This window comes from Ciconia boyciana, chromosome 21 (genome assembly GCF_034638445.1).
Source record: "Ciconia boyciana chromosome 21, ASM3463844v1, whole genome shotgun sequence".
In the NCBI taxonomy this organism is placed as follows: domain Eukaryota; kingdom Metazoa; phylum Chordata; class Aves; order Ciconiiformes; family Ciconiidae; genus Ciconia; species Ciconia boyciana.
The window spans coordinates 4,553,930-4,573,264 of record NC_132954.1 but is presented as its reverse complement, the minus strand read 5'-3'; the positions used below and the strand labels follow the sequence as shown (position 1 = coordinate 4,573,264).

General features: G+C 41.0%; 1 protein-coding gene across 1 annotated transcript in view; it reads left to right on the top strand.

The window, feature by feature from the left end:
* The first annotated feature begins 785 nt into the window (after positions 1-785).
* The window catches only part of MACO1 (macoilin 1), a 30,660-nt gene continuing 12,110 nt past the window's right edge, over positions 786-19,335 (top strand). The window contains exons 1-6 of the mRNA XM_072885171.1: positions 786-1,010; positions 10,700-10,841; positions 11,546-11,672; positions 13,761-13,884; positions 16,124-16,302; positions 16,769-17,267. Coding sequence (XP_072741272.1) covers positions 931-1,010; positions 10,700-10,841; positions 11,546-11,672; positions 13,761-13,884; positions 16,124-16,302; positions 16,769-17,267 — 1,151 coding nt within the window. The 5' untranslated portion in view covers positions 786-930. The remainder of the gene's footprint in view (positions 1,011-10,699; positions 10,842-11,545; positions 11,673-13,760; positions 13,885-16,123; positions 16,303-16,768; positions 17,268-19,335) is intronic.

Genomic DNA, 19,335 nt, shown 5'->3' with positions numbered 1-19,335 from the left:
GGGCGGATCGGGGAAACAGAGGCCGAGTCGCCCCGCCCCCCCCGGCTTCCTCCTCCGCGATTGGACCAATCGCTTGTCACTCTGTTGTATGCGTCCTTTATTGGCTGGAGGAGTCCGTCAGTCACTCTGAGGGTATTTTTTCCTCCGGTAAGCCGTCAGGACAGGGCCACGCTGTGGGGGAAGCGCAGGGCGCGACGAGCTGTCTCCTCTTACAGTTGCACCCTGATACTTATCTTTCCCTTTCCCAACAGCTTATTTGCCAGCGAGGTTGTCAATCAAGTGTGAGGGGCGGTACTTCAGCCCTACAGTGACAGAGGAAATTGAGCCCTCCTTCCGTTTCCGAATGGATAGCTGAGCTGTCCTTTGATGTTTATTTGTCTCTTCCATTGGGCAGTCTTGCTGTCGATCACAACACGGGGCGGGAACCAGCCCAGAAGGAGAGTAGGCGGGAGAAAAACAAAACCTACTCAGGGATTGGCCCACAAGCCATCAATTCACGAATCATTCTCTTTGACGGGCTCTCGTGGCCGTCAATCAAGAGTGTGGGCGGGCTACCCGGTAGCGTGGGGCGGAACCAACTTTCTGATGCCTCGATGGGCCTCCTCGGCCGTCCGTCTGCCTTTCCCTGCTGCCGATTGGTCGAGCATGCCGTCATTCCGGCGGGGTCAGCCGCTTGATTGGGCAACGCTAGGGAGGGCGGGGCGCTGCGCGGCGGCTGCGCGGGGGGACGCGGCGGGGAGGGACGGACCAGGAATTATTTTTATTTCTTTGTTTCCCGGGAAAAAAAAAAAAAAAAAGCCCCGCGCGAGGGAACCCCCCGCGGGGGCGGATGGTGCTGCCGTGACCGGGGCGGGCCGGGGCAGCGCGGGGCCGGGACGCGCGGCGGGGCCCGCCGAGCCGGGCTGGGCTGGGCCGGAGGCGGCCGGGAGGATGAAGCGGCGGAGCGCGGACTGCAGCAAGCTGCGGCGGCCGCTCAAGCGGAACCGCATCACCGAGGGCATCTACGGCAGGTACCGAGCGGCCGCCGGGGTGGTGGAGAGGCGGCGGGCGGGGGGGAGGGGGACACGCGCCGCCCCGGTCCCCTCGCACCCCCGTCCCCTCAGCGGCTCCCCGCTGCCCCGCCCCCCCGCCCCTGTCAGCGGGGGCCGCGCGCGACATGGCGCCCCGGCTCCCCTCAGGCGCTGCCCCGCCCCGCGGCCTGGTCGCGCCGCCGCTAGGCCGTGCCGGCCCCTCCGCCGCCCCCTCGCCCGCTGCCGGCTCTGGCGAGGCGTCGGGGCCGGGGGAGAGCGCGGGGTGTGGGGGGAGCTGCTGGCCAAGGTCCTGTCGGCGCTGCCTGGAGGAAGCAGCGAGGAGCCGGTGGGAGCCTCCCCACCCCCCCCCGCCCCCGGGCTTCGCAGCGTGCGGTGGGGCGGGGGGCCTTCGCCGCCCTGTCTGCCGGGGGAGGTTTCCCGAGTGGGTTCTCACGGCTGGGCTTTCCCAGAGGTGCTAAACCAGTGAACCGCGTGCTGCGGTGGCTCGACAACGGCAGCGTGGTAGAGCAGGCGAGCATCTGGGCCGCTGGCTTTCGGCGAGTGGCAGCCTCTCGCGCTAAGGTTAAGAAACTTGGTTTTCACGTGGTGGTGAAGGTACCTGTGCTGTGGCCTCTGCAGTGGAAGCACAGGAGAGCGATAGGTGTAACAGTGAGGGGTGCGAGCAAGAACTTGTGAGGGTAATGCCTGGAGCGGGGATGGATGGCCTTGCGGTGGTGAAAACACGGTGGGTATCTGACTCGCCTCCGACCTACGAAATAGGAAGGGAAGCTGTAGGGAAATGAGATCCACGTTCTTAGGCATGGGATGTACCTCATCGGTGTCTTGGAATAAAAGCATGCTTTCCAGATGTTTACATGCAGAACGCACCACAACACAGATTCCTAAGCATTTGCTTGTTGTGAGCATATTTTAAAGAGTATTTTAGAGCTCTGCCTTCCTGAGTATCTAAGTATGCCAAATTTTATATGAAATACAATAATTATGTATTTGTGAATAAGGAGGAGTTTGTTTTAGTAGAGGCTGGAAAGATGGCCTTTGAAAGTTATAGTAAGCATAATGTCCCCTTTCTGTTTCTAGTTTTGTTGAGGTTTATATATGCAGTGGCTGGAAACTTGAGCAAACTCATAACAATACAGATGTTGGCTTTGCATAAGGGAAACAGTTGATAGTGAGCTCTGACTGTAATAACATTGTGACAATATACTGCTTTATCCTAGTTGTAGTGAATCTCTGCTTGAGAGTAGAGGGCATCTTGTTGCTTTAGGCTCCCAGGTTTTGAGAAAACAGTGCTTGGAATGAAAAAAATCATCCATTGCTTAGAAGTTAATATTTAAGATGACTAGTCTTAGGAAAATAACTCAAATGTAAGCAATTCATTATATAATTAGTTAGCTTTAAAAAGTCATTCCAAAATCACATGCTCTCCGTTACCTTTGAGTTGACTGGCTGGAAAGGTGGGGCGAGAGAAGGAAGGAAAACCAGAAAAAGATGAGAAGAACACCAGATGATGAGTGTGTTCAGCACGTAGAGCTGTTGTAGTTGCATGAACAGCTAATAGAGACATCTGGCTTCTTGTACTAACTTCTCCTGGAATGCTTTAGTTCAGAAATAGGATTTTTAGCCTTTGTTTCACGTGGTGTTTTGATAAACAGAAGTAGTCAATGACTTCAAAGTATTGTCCCACAGAATGAAAAGAGAAACTAGTGGGAAGGCTTTCCCCTTTGGAAATCTAGCCAGAGAGGGGTACTTCTACACAGATTGAGGCTCTTTCTCTTGTTTCTCTTGCCCTCCTTCTTCTTTTTTATTTTCTATTTTCTTTCCCCCCATAATTCAGAGAGATTACATACAGGTAGCTTCTCATATAACTATAGATTTCTAAATTCTTGTAATTACTACAGTTATTTGCTCAACTTATCTTAATTGTCACCATCAGCTTACACAAACCCAGTAAATACAGTTATCAGTAGGTAGCATCATAGTGTTATAAGCAAGGCAGCTAGGCTGAACAAACAGCATGATTGAGGTACTTAACCCTTGTAGGATTTTTGTTTGCTTTTTAAATTAAGACCAATCTTCCCACCCTTGTTCTCTCTCCAGACTTGCAATGCAGAGCGAGGCACAGCTGTCACTACTAGACACACGTGAGTGTAGTTGAGAGCTGCAAAGCTGAAGAGTTTTGGAGCAGGTGAAGCAATGAAGGAATTGTCCTGCAGTAAAACTCTGCTGGGAGGGTTCTCTACATGTGTACATCTGAAGCAAATTATAAGAAGTGATAGAAAAATAATTTCTAGTCACAGAACAGAGTTAGAAATGTAAAATCCTGGGGTGCATTGAAAAATGTGAATATCCTGTATCCCTGAATGTTAATTTTGTTGTGAACTTCTGCAGTATCCTTTTTAACAAGTTTATCTAAGGGTTCACAACCTTTCTTATTTGAAATTTTACAGCTGTAGTTCTTTAAGGTACTTTCCCCAACATTCACTACCTAAATTAATGGATTATTTGGCCTCAGCCCTTCATAAACACTTTGAAAGTTATTCCTGACCAGTCTTCCCCCCTGCCCCTTCCCCACCAAGTTTTCAACAGCCACCCTCTCTATTCTTCTTTAAACTGCTCTTTCTATTCTGCTGTTTTTCCTTCCGTCTGCTTTCTGCTTTTTTTACCCCTTTTTCCCCTTTCAGTTTAGTTTTACTCCCCGTCTACAGCTCTAAGGTACTTCAGGCTGTGTACCAGCGATGTGTAACGTGGCGTGCCAGCACTGCCATTAGCAGCCTTGCTCCTGTGTACTGCGACTGAAGCCTTGGTTGCCAGTGGTGCAGTATCACAGCTTCAAGTGAATATTGCTACCTGTACTCTGAAAAACCTGATGAATCCTGATCTAATATTATGTGCAAGCACAATAAAGACTTGTGCTATTTAGAAGCATTACAGTATCTGTGGAAAGAACATTATTATAATTAAAACATAACTGTGTTTTCAATAGATCTCCAAAACCAACAAACTAATGGTAAGAATTGTGAGGTCTCTTGTTATTTCCACAGTTGCCCTGGTTTTGGCTGGGATAGAGTTAATTTTCTTTCTAGTAGCTGGTAAAGTGCTGTGTTTTGGATTTAGGATGAGAATAATTTGGTTGATAACTCAGGGATGTTTTCGTTCCTGCTGAGCAGTGCTGACACAGGGTCAAGGCCTTTTCTGCCTCTCACCCCACCCCAGCAGCGAGTGGGCTGGGGGGGCACAAGAAGCTGGGAAAGGACAGGGCTGGGACAGCTGACCCCAACTGCCCAAAGGGATATTTCAGACCATATGGCGTCATGCTCAGCGTATAAAGCTGAGGGAAAAGCTGGCCGGGGGCCCACTGCTCGGGAACTGGCTGGGCATCGGTCAGCGGGTGGTGAGCAATTGCATTGTGCATCACTTGTTTTGTACATTCTTTTGTCATTCCTATTACTATTTTCCCTTCCTTTTCTGTCCTATTAAATTGCCTTTATCTCAACCCACGAGTTTTACCTTTTTTTTTTTTTATTCTCTCCCCATCCCACTGGGGGGGAGTGAGCAAACGGCTGTGTGGTGTTTAGCTGCCTGCTGGGTTAAACCACGACAACAGTGTATGTTCAAAACTTTGCCTTTTCACTTTTTAAGCTATCCATTGCCATTGTTTTACAATGCTTGAGTGATTAACATCTTATGCCTTTGACACTGTGCATGCATGAAAACCTTAATTGTTAATTAAAGTATTCATTGCAGCTTGTCATCAGTTAAGCAATTAAAGTGTACTTGTTACTGCTTGTTTCTAAGTCTTCCCAGTCCTCATCCTTTATCTATCTAAAATCCTTCAGCTTTCTTGCTGATACTGCTTGTCTTGGCTCTACTGAGTCGTATTGGCACTTGGTATCACTTTTGTAGCTGGTTAAGTTTCAAGATGACTTCCACAAGTTACCAGCTTAACTTATGCTGTCACATCAGCTGACTTATGCTATGTATCATGGATTTCCAGTCCTTAAACACTGTATGTTCCTTTAGAATTAGGATTTTTTTAGCCCTATATCCATATTGCCCTTTATCACAGGCACTACCTGGGCTGGCAGCCAAATGAATGCCTGGGAGGATGTGTATGTGTCTGTAATCTCCAAGTGGTTACTGAGATACCCACTGATGGCAGTCTGTGCCCCTGGGCATCTTGTGCTGGGCAGCATTTCTGGATACTGTGATCCCTTTGCTAAGGTACTCATGTGGTTCTGTATGCCACCTAACTTCTGATATGGCTTATTTCCAAGGACTTGATTTTTGACTCTGCTGATGGCCAAATAAACTGTAAGGAAAAACAGTTTATTACTAACTCCAGGAATGGGGCCTTTTTTTAGGCTTTTTTTGTTTGTTTGTTTTTAAATCCATAATGATTATTCCTACTGATTTATTCTGGCACTTTTTTTAATAAGCTTCCTATACAGGCAAAAACATTTTCTTCTCAACCTGCCCTGGAGGTCTGTAACAAACCAGTAGTGCTACCTTTTATGACTTTAAGTTAAATTCGGGTCTCAAATCTAATTTAGCTTACATTTAAATGTGTTCTACTGTGTCAACCCCAATGGTACATGTAATATTGCTTCCCTCTGCCAGGGACTTTCATTCCCTGTACACTGCAATTCTTCTAGCTTTATTTTATGTGTTCTGGACTCAGGTGTTTTCAGCTGACTTACCATAGTGGGCTAACAGTTTCTCTTGTTTCAGTACGACAATACTGATTGCTGATTATATGCCTGTGGTTCAGCAGTCTATTACACTTGCTTCCAGAAATACTGTAAGAGTTTTCTATTTTGTCTTCCTTTACTTACATTTCCATAGTTCAGTGATTGATATATTTTATGCCATATCAAGACATTGAGTCAAGTCAGGGAGGTTTCCTGGGATTCTTTACATTTCTCTTACTTTTCAAAAATTTAGTTGGCAAGTATTTCACATAATAGTTTCCAATAGGCATACCACATCCCAGCAGTCATGTTTTCTCTCTTGCATACTTGCTGTGCTCATTCTGTACTACTTTTTTTTGTCCACTAGTAATAATCTTACATATATTTGTGTGTTTACATATCTAAAGCTTTTTTGTTTGGAAATCTCCAGTGATATTCAGTCAGCATTCCCAATGTTCTGTCTGGCATTGGATGGGTAACCTTGAGATGGTGGCTGTGGACTGTTTAGTAATTTCATACGCATGCTAAACTTCACCTTTCTAAAGCCTATCTCTGCGTTTGGTGCCCTGCCAGCCTCAAGATGCCTTCCACTCCATTGTGTGAGTCAGGCTGCAAAATGAAACATGCCATCAGTTCTGCTAAGATTCACTTTCCAGCCTTTGCGACTTGCTGATAATAGTGGGATAGAATAGACGCTTAATTTGCTACCAGTTTAGATTTGGGGTGCATAATTGGTTTTTTCCTAGTGATTTTTTTTTTTAATATTTTTACCTTACTGCAAGCACAATATCTGTTTCTGTGGGGCAGTAAAAAGAGAACAAAGAACAAGAGAGGAGAAAAAAGGAAATGGCATCTGGCACTTGGTGGGGGGAGGAAGAATAAGGAGGAAAATTATTTGTTTGAAAATTCAAAGGGGGAGCACAGGCACTGTTGGGTTATGAATAAATCTTTATATTCAGTATACATTAGCAATCAATTGACCTTTCACAGAATTTGCAGCACTGTAATCACTGCTCCTTCCCGTTTGGTACCCTGCTCTTCTCATGAATGTGTCCATCCTTCCCCCTCGCTTTGTATTACCCTACAAGATTAGATACCATATGCTAGTTTTATAGGGAAAGCCCTGTCTTCCTTAAACCTCTGTCAGACCACTGGAGTCAGATTTTTTGACATGTGTCAGAAAATTGGATAACCAGATTTTAGGTGCTTATCTGCAACAGTCTTCCCCTGTATTGAGAACAAACTCGGAATTATAATTGGCATCATGGAATATATTTGAGCCTTTCTAACATAAGGGGTACAGAGGTTAGAAAGCACTTCTGCCTAGTGAATATTATCTCTAAGTGAGGATACTGACGTAGCAGCTATCAAAATTGGAGAAATGTGTGGATGTGCCCAGAAAGATCAATGACTATCAGAGGTTCGCAGACACCAAATGGCTGGTGCTGGATTCTGAAGGAGCGCTGACTGTCTCGGTTGTAGGGTGAGCGTCTTGGAGGGGAGGCACAGGGGGGACAGAGACTAGATAACAATAGAAACACGCTGATGGGAAGAAGGGTGTCTGGAAGGGATCAAGGGATTGAAGAGCAAAGATGAAGTAAAAAGGGCTAGTACAAAGCAGAGAAAGGGAGGAGGGCTATTACTAAATTTTGTTAGTCATTTCATTCATGTGATCTTATTTGAAAGGTCTGTCGTATGAAACAAAACAGCAGCCTGTCCAAATGAGAGGTCCCTTAGCCTGTTTTTCTCTGGGATTTAATTCTTGCTGGGCATTTTTCAGCTATCACTAATTTAAGCGTTCACTGAAGAGGTGTCTGTTCACTAAGCACTTGTAAATTAACTGATGAACTGTGTGCTTGCCAGGAACAGCAAATCTCGGTGTGCAGCATACCTTTATGGAAGAAGGGAAGCTGAGATTTGTGTTCCTTTCTTCCGCCTACAAAGACTCATTGCCATCTGCAGACTGCAGTGTGCTGCAAAGACACCCATGCTGGTTGTAACCCAGCTGTGTATGTAACTGGCAGCGTGGAAGCTCAGCACAGTTTGTAAAACCAGCCCGTTTCGAGGAGGGAGCTGATGTCTTTAGGCTGCTACCAATATTGATTTTTAAAGCTGGGTGGGAGTGTTTAGTTATGGACTGCAGTCTCTGACTCTGCAGTCCTGCACGCTTTCATTGGGAGGAGCAGGGGGTCCTGATGTGTTAAAAAAAAAAAAAAAAAAAAAAAAAACAACAACAAACAAACAAAAAAAAAACAAAAAAACCCCACCCAACTGATGGAGGATAGTACCTTTAAAATGTTTTCTACAAGTGTGTGTATGCATGTGGACTCATGCAGTTGAATACGTATGTAGAATATTTACACAACAGTGAACTCTGTTGCTGAGGCCAACATAAGTGGATGAAGTCTTTTATAAAAGGAAATAACTTTCTTGTGTCTTGGTCTTGTTTTCATTAAATTCTTAATTGCTTTTGAGTCCTTCAGATGACTGAAAAGTAGGCTGTTTAATAGGGTTGGGAAAACCTTACTACAAATGCTGGATTGTTACAATTCCACTTTAAAAGGCGGTAAATGTCACCATGGCCTTCGGATTGATATGAATTTAATATTAGAAATCACTTTAATGACTGCATTACAGAACTCTTATTCAGCAAATGCTTTAACTTAGAGTGGCACTTAACAGTTGAAAAGCATTAGTTCTGATAACCCTAATTTGCTAGGAAAAATGTAGTCTCTTTATGGATTTTAGTGGCAGAAAAATAAACAATAGCCATAACTTTAACCCAGGAAAAAGTGCCTACACAACACAACTGCTTTGCCAGCTAAACAGATAGGATAATGACTGCCTAGGTGTGATGCCTTTATATATTTTCTCCAATCTCAAGAGCTGCACATGTACAATTCAACAGCACGGTCAAAACGAACACGGTGGTGACTGCATACCCATATTCTCTGAATGCAGCTGCTTTTTATAGATTTCTGTTGAAGACTTAAACTTCAAATCAACAGAGGACAGCAGCATATGCAAGCATAATCTGCCAGGACGAATGTGTCCATTTAAGGTTTTTTGGTGGGCTTTGTTTGGTTTTGTTGTGGGTTGTTTTGGTTTTGGGTCTTTTTTTGATACTTATGCTGTAGTTTCGTTCTTCTCCAAGAGTAATTTTTTACTAAGTGGCTGGGGATGGTTCTGTAAAAACTGAAAAAAGCAGTACCTTAACTTTTCCAAGTGTGTGTGTCATTAATTTTGTTTCCATTAAATCAAAGTGCTTCCTGTAGCCTCTTTATTTGCATTTTTTTTTCAGTCCCATTATGTTAAACTCCAGATACAGAATATTCAGAAAGGTGGGGGTGGGGGGAGAGGCTGAGGTGGGTTAAATGTAGGAATAGTTGCTTATTTGTCTCAGACTTCAAAAATGTATTTTCTATGAAGTCTGTCTTTAGTTTGTTCTGATTTAAAGCATGTACTTGTGTGCATACATTTGAGAGCATTTATGTAAGTAGTTCCAGTGAAGCAATTCCTTTCAGGGGGTCTAGTCACAGTGAAAACCTTGGCATTGGACTTTTAGGGGAGAGCCTGATAACATACAGTGAGAAAGCTAAGCAAAAACTCTTCCATTGGGGGAAGCTGGAGGGCCAGGACACTTGAAAAGGGTCACTTTCAGGCATACGCAATTAATCTTTGATTCACAAGAAATCCAAGTGTTTTCCCAGTCGTGTGGTTTGGAAGCTGACCTCATGTGACACGTAACCTGAGTGATAATTGCACGGGTAGTTCAGTGGCTTCTAAACCTCTGCTGGTAGGTAACACTTTTCTTGGAAGTTTTCTGTTTTGTCTCTTCTCTGCAGCTCTGAACAACTTCCTAAAAAAAACACGTGTCCATGAACAGTGCAGAAACTCGACCCTACCTGGCACTGTGCATGCAAACTCTTGGCAACTTATCAGTAAACATTCCAGGGCAAAGTTCTACGGGTTTTGTTGGCAGTATGATAGAGGAGGAAAAATAAGTTACTAAAAGGAAAAACTGCCCTTGATTTAAAAAATAAAAATATATTTAAAAAAAACCCCACCTGTGTTATAACCCAATACAGTGCAACAAGGTAGTTGCATTTTGGGGTACTGGAGTAACATACTAGATCTCTGGGTGCAGGGTTTTGGGGGAAAACGGGTTTTGCTTCCTCCTTTTTAGGAGAATGGATTGGGCTGATCCCTCAAGTGCTCCTGTGTTAGTTAGGTATGATCACAAAGTATTTGGAGCTCTGTAGCCAAGAAGGATCATCAATGGTTCAAAATGCAGGACTAAGAATAAGAGAATGTGACTTTGAAATAATTAAAAAAATAGAAGGTAGACTGTCTGGTCTCAAGTCTCATGGGCCTCCATTTTTCTGTTGTGATTTTTTTTTAAAATGGAATCACTTACTTTAATGTGAATGTTTTCAAATATAACTCTGACAACTCAGTATCAAAACAGCCTTCCTAATTGCTACAGTTATAGGCTTAAAATATATCTCAATTTATTGGTGTTGCAGTTTGTCTGTGTTAAATGTGGAAAATGAGTGAACGTCTGCAGTCTGTTGAGGAGAGGGAACACAGAAATTTCTGAGCTCCAAGTACAAGAGTGCAAACTAGAAGAGAAGCATTTCAGCTGTGAGAGCGTACCTGTTGGCAAGACTTCACTTTGTAAAAATACGCTGCAAAGCTAAAGGGAGATTGTCGCTGAATGTCTTGTAAGAGCAGCGAGCCTTCTGTTTCTTTGCTACTTTAAAAACAAATGCAGTTGAATATAATTAACTTCATTCGACCATGCCTGATTTTACTGTAATAATAAAACTACCTATTTTGTAAAATTATTTTGGATGAAGTTTTGTTACCTGTATTATGGTTGGCTATAGTTTTTATTCCTGAATTTTGAATTATTTTTTTTTTTTTAAAAAGTCTCTCTATTGGAAATACTGACCTGAAACTACTTTTTTTTTTTTACAGTACTTTTCTGTATCTGAAGTTCCTGGTAGTGTGGGCCCTAGTACTGTTGGCGGATTTTGTCCTGGAGTTCAGGTTTGAGTATCTGTGGCCATTCTGGCTCTTCATCAGGAGTGTTTACGATTCCTTCAGATACCAGGGTTTGGTAAGTATAACACAAAATTACTGGCCCTTTGTAGGGAAATCCTGCAGTGTTTCAGGGCATATTCCATGTTATACAACTAACTTAACGGTGCTGATGATCGCTTTCACGAGAGGAGGAATTTTCAAGTGACTAGGTGACCTGGACTCAAGTCTCTTCTGTTTAACTGCCTATTTTATCTGTGGCAAGTGGAAGTGAAATATATAGCTATCAAATTTTCTGCATAGGAAAATATTGTTTGAATTCCTGAGATCAGTGAATGGGTTTAGATCGCTATTTAACAGGGTTTTCTTTAAAATAAAATGGAAGCCCTTGCCTGTTTAGATATTTACTAGTCTTTCAGAGAGTAAATGATGCTGCTGGTTAGTTGGGTTTTTTTTCCAGAAGGAGAATATAGTAATTATAATACTATATCAACAGTGTGAATGAAAGTCTTCAAACAAAATAATAAGGAATAAATAGAGCTGTTTGGAGACCTGTTGGAAGAGTGGATGGGCACAAATTCTCAAGTTGCATGTGTTCTCGCTTAATTGGCGAAGTTTCTACTTTCATTGGCTGGACTGCTCAATTTCTTTGCCCTGATTATGAACAACACTAATGTTTCTGTGTTGAAATCATTGTGGTGTCACCATTAATAAACAAACTGGTAATATTTGCTGGAATAAACCAAAACACTTTTCTTTCCCCCCACCCCTCCTTTCTTTTAGGCCTTTTCAGTATTTTTTGTTTGTGTAGCATTCACATCAAATATAATATGTCTGCTCTTCATACCAATACAATGGCTGTTTTTTGCTGCCAGCACGTATGTTTGGGTACAGTATGTCTGGCACACAGGTAGGTCACTTTTTTATTTACAACTTGCTGATTTGAATATATATCTTACAGCTTTTAGTAGCATGCAGCAACCCTCTTCTATTTGTTACCACATTTGTTTTAATGCACTTTTGTTATAGTTGAAAAATGGTCTTTTGCTTTTGTTAGTGTGCTGATTTGCACTTGATACATGTCTGGGTGGATCTTGTAGTAATCATTAAAGCTTGACCAATGGAACTGGAGGTGTATAAACAGGAATTCCAGAGCAGTAAAAAAAATATTTTCCTAACTTCAAAACACTTCTGCAGCAATTCAACAAATACAGAACACATAGGAAAAGTTTGTGGAAGTGTTACATTCTTCCTACTACTCGATTAGTGTGCTGTTAATTTTGGATATTATCATAGTTTAAATTCGTATTAGTCAAATCTTTGTGTCAACTGGATTCCGTTTCTGAGCAAAAAGGCTGGTAATACCAGTGGCTGCCCCAACAGATTAAGACATGTATGGAGAAATCTTCTCCCTGTGCCCCTCCCCCCCCCCCCCCTTTTATTCTTAATTGTTTGGGGTTTTTTTAATAAATCCTTGGGTTCTGGTGTTTTGGGGCAGCAGTTGGATTGGGGGTGGTGGTTTAGTTTGCATGAGCACTAATACTTGACATGGGTTATGTATATGTCTTCCCCTCAATCAAAAAAATTTAGGAATAAAACTTTTTTTTTTAGTGGTAACTTTTCCCTACCCAAGTCCTTGGGATTTGGGGCTTTTGTAATATTTCGTGTTAGACGTGCTGTCAGATCACAAGACTTTGCAGGATAGCATGGATCATTTCTCAGCTTACTGGTGAAAGCAGTCATCTTTCTGACAAGTTAGTCATTTATAATAATGACAATGTGGGAGCTAATGGAAGATACTGTGAACCAGTTGCTGCCCAATTTAAAATACGTAAAAAATCTGGAGTTATTTTTAGGATTGTATTAAGATGTTAAAGTGTTATCTGAAGTTGTTCTCAGAGTTGATGTTTAGAAACCCTAAAGGAAAAACCTGATGGGCCGGTTTTAACTGTAGCTATTGAGCTTGTTTAATATTTTAATTCACTGCAACCTTAGCGATTCTTCATTTTAAATGCTCATCTAAGTTGATGGGAACTTGCTCTTTTTTTTTTTTTAGGAAGTTATGATCTTTTTAGGTGGTATGTCTACCTAGCTGAAATGTTGAATCCCTTTAAGCTGACAGTTTCTGCTATAGCTTTCTCATTTATGCAGAGTGCAGCTATTCAAGAGAGACCAAAGTAGAGACCACAGTAAATAACATCATGGCCTCAGAGTAACACTCTCTTTAGTTTCAAATTTAAGACCTGTTTCCAAATCAGCACACAATATGTTGATGGCAGTATGTAACCAAGAACTTTTGTTTATTTTCATGAAGCTTGTGGCATGTAACTGGAATTGATTTGTGGAAATTTGCGGTGGCTATATTGCGTGCAACAGTGGCTTTTTCCATTGGCCAAGAGGATTAAGACCTTAGTTTTGCTTGGCTACTATTTTACATTCTCACCAGTAGTGCTGGAGAGAGAGACCTCGATACAGTGTCCTAGATGTTCCCCTGATGTAGAGTTTTGAGTCGCAGACTGTTGTCTGCATTACTGTATATGGAGTAACCACTACTGCGCTTACTCACTCCTGTTTTCTCAGCTGATTTGCTCACTGCTGCTACTCAGATATACCTAACTTGGAGTGAAAAAGTAGTCCAAGCTTACCACTTCTGACTCAAAGATCATAAGCTGTAACATTACCTCATCTTCTGCAGTTTCTTCCATTTGTGTTCCTTCTCTGTATAGGGTTTTGTGCCAAGCTATTTCATTAGCTGTGCATCTGTTATTTTTCACTGATGCCTTATAAAAGCAATAAAGCGAGATAAGGAGACAAAAGTTTAGAGTTGGTTTAAAATAAAGACATCCTAGATACTTTATGCTGAAAAAACCCTCTTACAGTTCCCTATATGTCTGTCTGAAAATTTCCCTTGACTTTTGGAATGTTTTAAAAATAACTTTAAAATATTTGCTGCTTGTAATATATTACTAAGGTGTTTCTTTTTCTCTTCTCTCAATAGAGAGGGGTGTGTGCTTACCAACAGTATCACTGTGGATACTTTTTGTTTATATTGAAGCAGCCATTAGATTTAAAGATTTAAAAAACTTCCATGTAGACCTTTGTCGTCCATTTGCAGCACACTGGTAAGTGGGGTTTTTTTCTCCTTTTCTTATTAACCTTTATTTTGCTAGGGAAAAATTAATATTCAGGGATTTTTATTTTGGTTCAGGGTTTGGCTGTTCAGTTCTCCCCTCACACATCTGTCATTAAATATTCCATGAAAAATGTATGCTAAACATTAACCAAGTGCAATCTTTCTGAAAATACAGCGCTTGTGAGCTGTAGGGAGTTTGTAGCATGGATATTGCTAACATTTCTTGAAAGTTCTTGTCATCAATTTACAAATTTTGTATTTACATAATGAATAGATGGTAAAAGTAGGAAAAAAACCATTTTCACTGATAATTTATGTATCCCATTATGAAAATTTTCTTTTTTTTTTTCCTGTAACAAAGCACTCCTCTCTTTCCCCTCCAATGAGAAGGGTTCTCATGAGTGTCTGATTTCATAATTCACCAGAGGAAGTGAATAAACTTCAGGTTGAAAATCGTGACAGAAAATAAAAAACAAACACTACTTATTACCCCACTTCTTTGGAAGTGTTAAGAGTGACTTCAGGCAAAAGACTTAACTGCAGAGTATCATATCTGGAAGAAATGCACTTTTATTCTGCAAGTTTTTAGTGTAGTATACATTGATCAGGCTACGTTTAAAATGGGTCCTGTTTCTCCTGGAGTCATTTGGTCCAGTTCCCTGTGATACAGTCTCCAATAAATTAGACATCTGTAATTTTAATTTATATTGTCTACATTGTGCAATAAATCCCTTAAACACTAATTAAATTCTATAATAGGTTACAAAAGCACTTTAGGAGCTGTGAAGAAAGGTCTTTCCGCTGTTGAATTGGGTGCAAACATTTCAGCTTGTCATCGGAGTTTTAGAACTGTAGCTACAGCTGGCTTTACACAGTGTTACAAAAGAAGCATTGGCAGAGATAATGTCAGATGCATATGCAAATGATTCTTGCATTCTGGCAGCTTGCTTAAAAATGCAATTTGCACAGTGCTATTACTGAGCAAAGAATGAGAAGATTTTAATGGTTAATAGTCATCTGCATCTGAGTTCTCCCCTGATCTAGGACACCTTCAGTGTTTAAAATGCAACTTGACTGTGCTTTGTTAAAATACTTGTCAAAGATAGATTTATTTTTATACAGGGATGTTTGCTCATTGATTGAGTATCCTTGTTAATAAATACACTAGCATGATTTGTTAGCATTCTGTATTGGTGCAGTTGTCACAAACTCAGAAGAATACTTAAATTCTGTGTGATGAAGCTGATATAGGAAAAAATAATTCCAAAGTTCTGTTACGCTTCTGTCATCCCCGTCAACAAATGGAACAGCAGAGTCTGGCTGGAAGTGAAACTCTTCATATCTTATCTGTCAGTAAGATAAGTGGAAGAACTAAGTTTAGAGATTAGATGTTTTTTGCTTACAGCTTCAAGGTCAGCCTCCTAAACAAGGGATTTCCAAAGGCCATTTGTTGCCCACAAAAGATGTCTTAATTGTGGCCATCCTCAACAGAGGCAGATGGTTATAGAGGCTTTACCTGCAGGGTCACTTCTAGCTGTACCAGGTGTGGGTGATGGCGCTTTGGTTCACAGCCTTGCTCTCCACCAGGAATGCAGTAGCCCCAAAGCTGTATGTTCCAGCGGCTTCTCCAGCTCTTGTTTCTCAGCCTGTGCTGCAGTGAGAAGGTATCGCAGGGCCTGTTGCAGAGGCGGTATTTTGGAGAACCGTTTTTTTGTCTCTGCTTTAAAGAGTGGTGGGAAAGGGATCTGCTCTTAATTTCTGAATGCAAAAGGATGGGGCTAAGGATCAGTTTCTCCTTTCACTGTTCTGGATGAATGTTGTTAACACATCTCCCAGTTTAATGTCTTATATATTACATGGCCCTTTAGGAACAAAACTTGGGAACTTCTGCTGTATTTGGCTGTTATCTCCTTAAAAGATGCATAATTCCTAGTCTGGTGCTTGCCTAAAAGCTGTCTTTGCTATGCATACTGCAATTGCATTGTCATAATCCTTTAATCTATGCTACAGTTAATTGCTGTCTGTAATGAACTGTAATTTTATCTTGATAAAGAGGTGCCTACGTTTTTGAACTGTAGCTTTATTGTAGTACAGCAAAAACCATGTTATATGTAATTTTCTATGAAGAGTTGCAATCCAGATGTATTCACAACTATATAATCTATTATAATTTATTAATTTACTATTATGTTTACCTTTTGAATAATAACGTTGCTTTTTTTTCTTAGTATTGGCTACCCTGTTGTGACTTTGGGCTTTGGCTTTAAAAGTTACGTCAGCTACAAAATGCGTTTAAGAAAACAAAAAGAAGTGCAGAAAGAGAACGAGTTCTACATGCAGCTTCTCCAGCAAGCTCTGCCCCCAGAACAGCAGATGCTACAAAGGCAAGAGAGGGAGGCAGAGGAAGGCAAGTTATACTTATTACTTAATGTTTGCTATTATCTGCTATTAAAAAAAAAAAAAAGAGCCTGCTAAGGAAGAGCTTCTTTAGTCCATGTTGTTTTGATGAAAGTATAGTGAACTTAGAAACAGAGGAGCCAGAAATAAAATTATTTTGGCAGTGGTTAGTATGACAGTAGAAATGAATTATGTCCTCTCTGTTTAGTTCTTTATTAGCAACTGCATCAATCTAGTCAGTCAGTGCTCTATGAAGCACTAGTGTTTATTATTAAATCCCTTGGTTACTGTTTCCTGCCTGTAATGAGGAAAAAGTCTAAAAATACCATGTGACTTCTGATTTTCTTTCCTAAATAGATTCTAATAATGATTGTTTTCTGCAGAAATGATTGATGTGTACTTAATGATTTTTCTTTGTATGTCACAGTATTGATTGATTTAATGAACTAAATATTTTTTTTATTTTGGTATTGCAGCAGCCAAAGGATTATCTGATATGGATTCCTCAATACTTTTGCAGCACAATGGAGGCATTCCAGCCAATAAAAAATTATCTGCAACGTTGCCAGAGCTAGAATATAGAGAAAAAGGGAAAGAAAAGGACAAGGATGCTAAGAAACATAACCTTGGAATAAATAACAATATTTTGCAACCTGTAGACTCTAAAATACAAGAAATTGAATATATGGAAAACCATATCAATAGTAAAAGATTAAATAATGATCTTGTAGGAAGTACAGAAAACCTCTTAAAAGAGGACTCATGCACTGCCTCATCCAAAAATTACAAAAATGTCAGCGGAGTTGTGAACTCCTCGCCTCGCAGTCACAGTGCAACTAACGGGAGCATCCCTTCCTCATCTACTAAAAATGAGAAAAAACAGAAATGTGCTAGCAAGAGCCCAAGCACACATAAGGACTTAATGGAAAATTGTATTCCTAATAACCAGCTAAGCAAACCAGATGCACTGGTAAGGTAAGTTTGATCTGAGTGTTGTGTAACAGCCTGTCTTATCTCCCTTCGTTCCAGTACATTAGATCTTTTTTTTTTTTCCTTAGGAAAATGTAAATTACGATCCCATAAAGAAGACAGAATTGTCTAGTAATGGAATGAGAGAACTAGGGGCTGTTTGGGGTTTGGTTCCTGATTTTTGCCTCTGGTTTGCTGTGCAGCCTTGTGCAAATTTCTTCCTTTCTACCTCAGGATACGATACTTACCTACCTCACAGGGGTGTTGTGAGGCATAATAAATAGCTTTGACTATCATTTGATAAGAAGGCATGAGAGAAGTGTGGAGAATCATTATTACAGAGCTCAGTGGATGTGTTCTTGACCAATCTTACATGGGGTGACCTTTACATCTTCAGGGAATTCAGTGGGGTTTAATGGTGCCTGAACAGGTGTTTTGTCTTAATTTTTTGTTTTGCTTTGGTTTTTTTCCCCTTGAAATGTTTGGCGTTTGTTTTAATCTACAATTGACAAGTATAGATGCGAAGTACCAGCTACTACATGACTCCTTAAAGTGATAAGTTCAGATTCCTGCTTGCATACCTGCTGCCTTATTGGTTTAAGTACAGGTCACAGGGATTTAATTTAGCTGCCTTGTAAACTATAAAGATTGAAAGAGTCACATCTTTACATATGCTTATCTGAAGTTTAAATAAAGACGTATTTATGAAATGCAGCTAAGTACTTACAGCATGTAAGTCCTGAGACATACGGTGGTCTTGTATGTTACCAAAAGAAGTCCTTGTAAGAAAGATAGTGTGTAACTGGTCAAGATGGGGATAGAGATCAGTCTAGTGCAAAACTGTTGCGCAGTGATGCGCTTTCCTACCATTCCTGGCTTATGTCTCTCTTTTTCCTTTTCTCATGTGCTGAACATTCTTTGGCCAACAAATCCTCATCAGCTAACTTAATTGGCAGATCAGGTTTGCTTTCCCTGCAGGTACCTTTTGATAATTGGACTTTTGACTCTGGTCTGTCTCTGAGGATTTGTGCTATGTGAATACAATTACTTCAATGAAAATACTATTTTCTCCTCTGATAACCACTCTGCCATTGATTGGCGTACCTCTGCCAATTAAATATCCAGACTAATTGATACCTAATGTCTGTAGAGAACTTGTATGAAGCAAATAAGAAACCAGATAATCAATCTAATCCGTGAATCAAATTCAGCCAAGATTAATGGGATGCAGATGGCTCTGTCTCCAGCAAAGCTGCATCTAAATAAACATGTATATGACGGCTGTATTTGTATGCTGCCAGTTTCAGATGGGCATCTCTATACTCCTTACATGGCTTCTTTGCTCGCTGAAGAAGAGAACAGGTTACTTCACCTTTGCTGCAGTTCAAAATGTGGTTCATAAGTCCTGAGAAAAGAGAAGGGAAGTGCTTTATGGAATGACCTGCCAGACTAAAAATTTTGTCCCATGTAGCTATGACAAGGAATGAGATTTAAACCTCGTATGTTTTAAGTTTTAAATTACACATTGAAATTTTTGTATGCTGTGATGTGAACTTAGACCAGGTGGTCACTGTAATTGTCCAAAGCGGGTTTTCTAATGCAGAAGCGAGTATACAATAAACTAGACTGTGCCCTTACAGAATTCTAGCTCCTCTAATCCATTGGGTAGGGAGGGAGTACACAATTAGTGTACTCTGAAAGTGCCTTTGTGTAACATAGCCTTACTCTGTCCTGAAAGTGAATTAAGCTACTTCAGTCTTTTGTTTGTCGAGCGTTTCTATGTGATGTGTGGGTGTGATGTGGCTGTTGTGCTACAAATTCATGTAGCTGCTTATTGTGCACTGATTTCCCCGTGCCAGCAAGCCAAGAGCACTTAAAACACCAACTTCCCATGTGTTGCTGCTCACAGTTTCTTACAAACATAGATGACTGAAATCATTCATGAAGTCTTGTTTCAGTTCAGATTGAGTATGTAACTCCTACACCAATAGAAGCATAAATTTACCTGACAAATTGTATGGGATGGAATGCACTTAAATTTAAAAATTCATGTTTATTTTTTTAACTTGTCAGT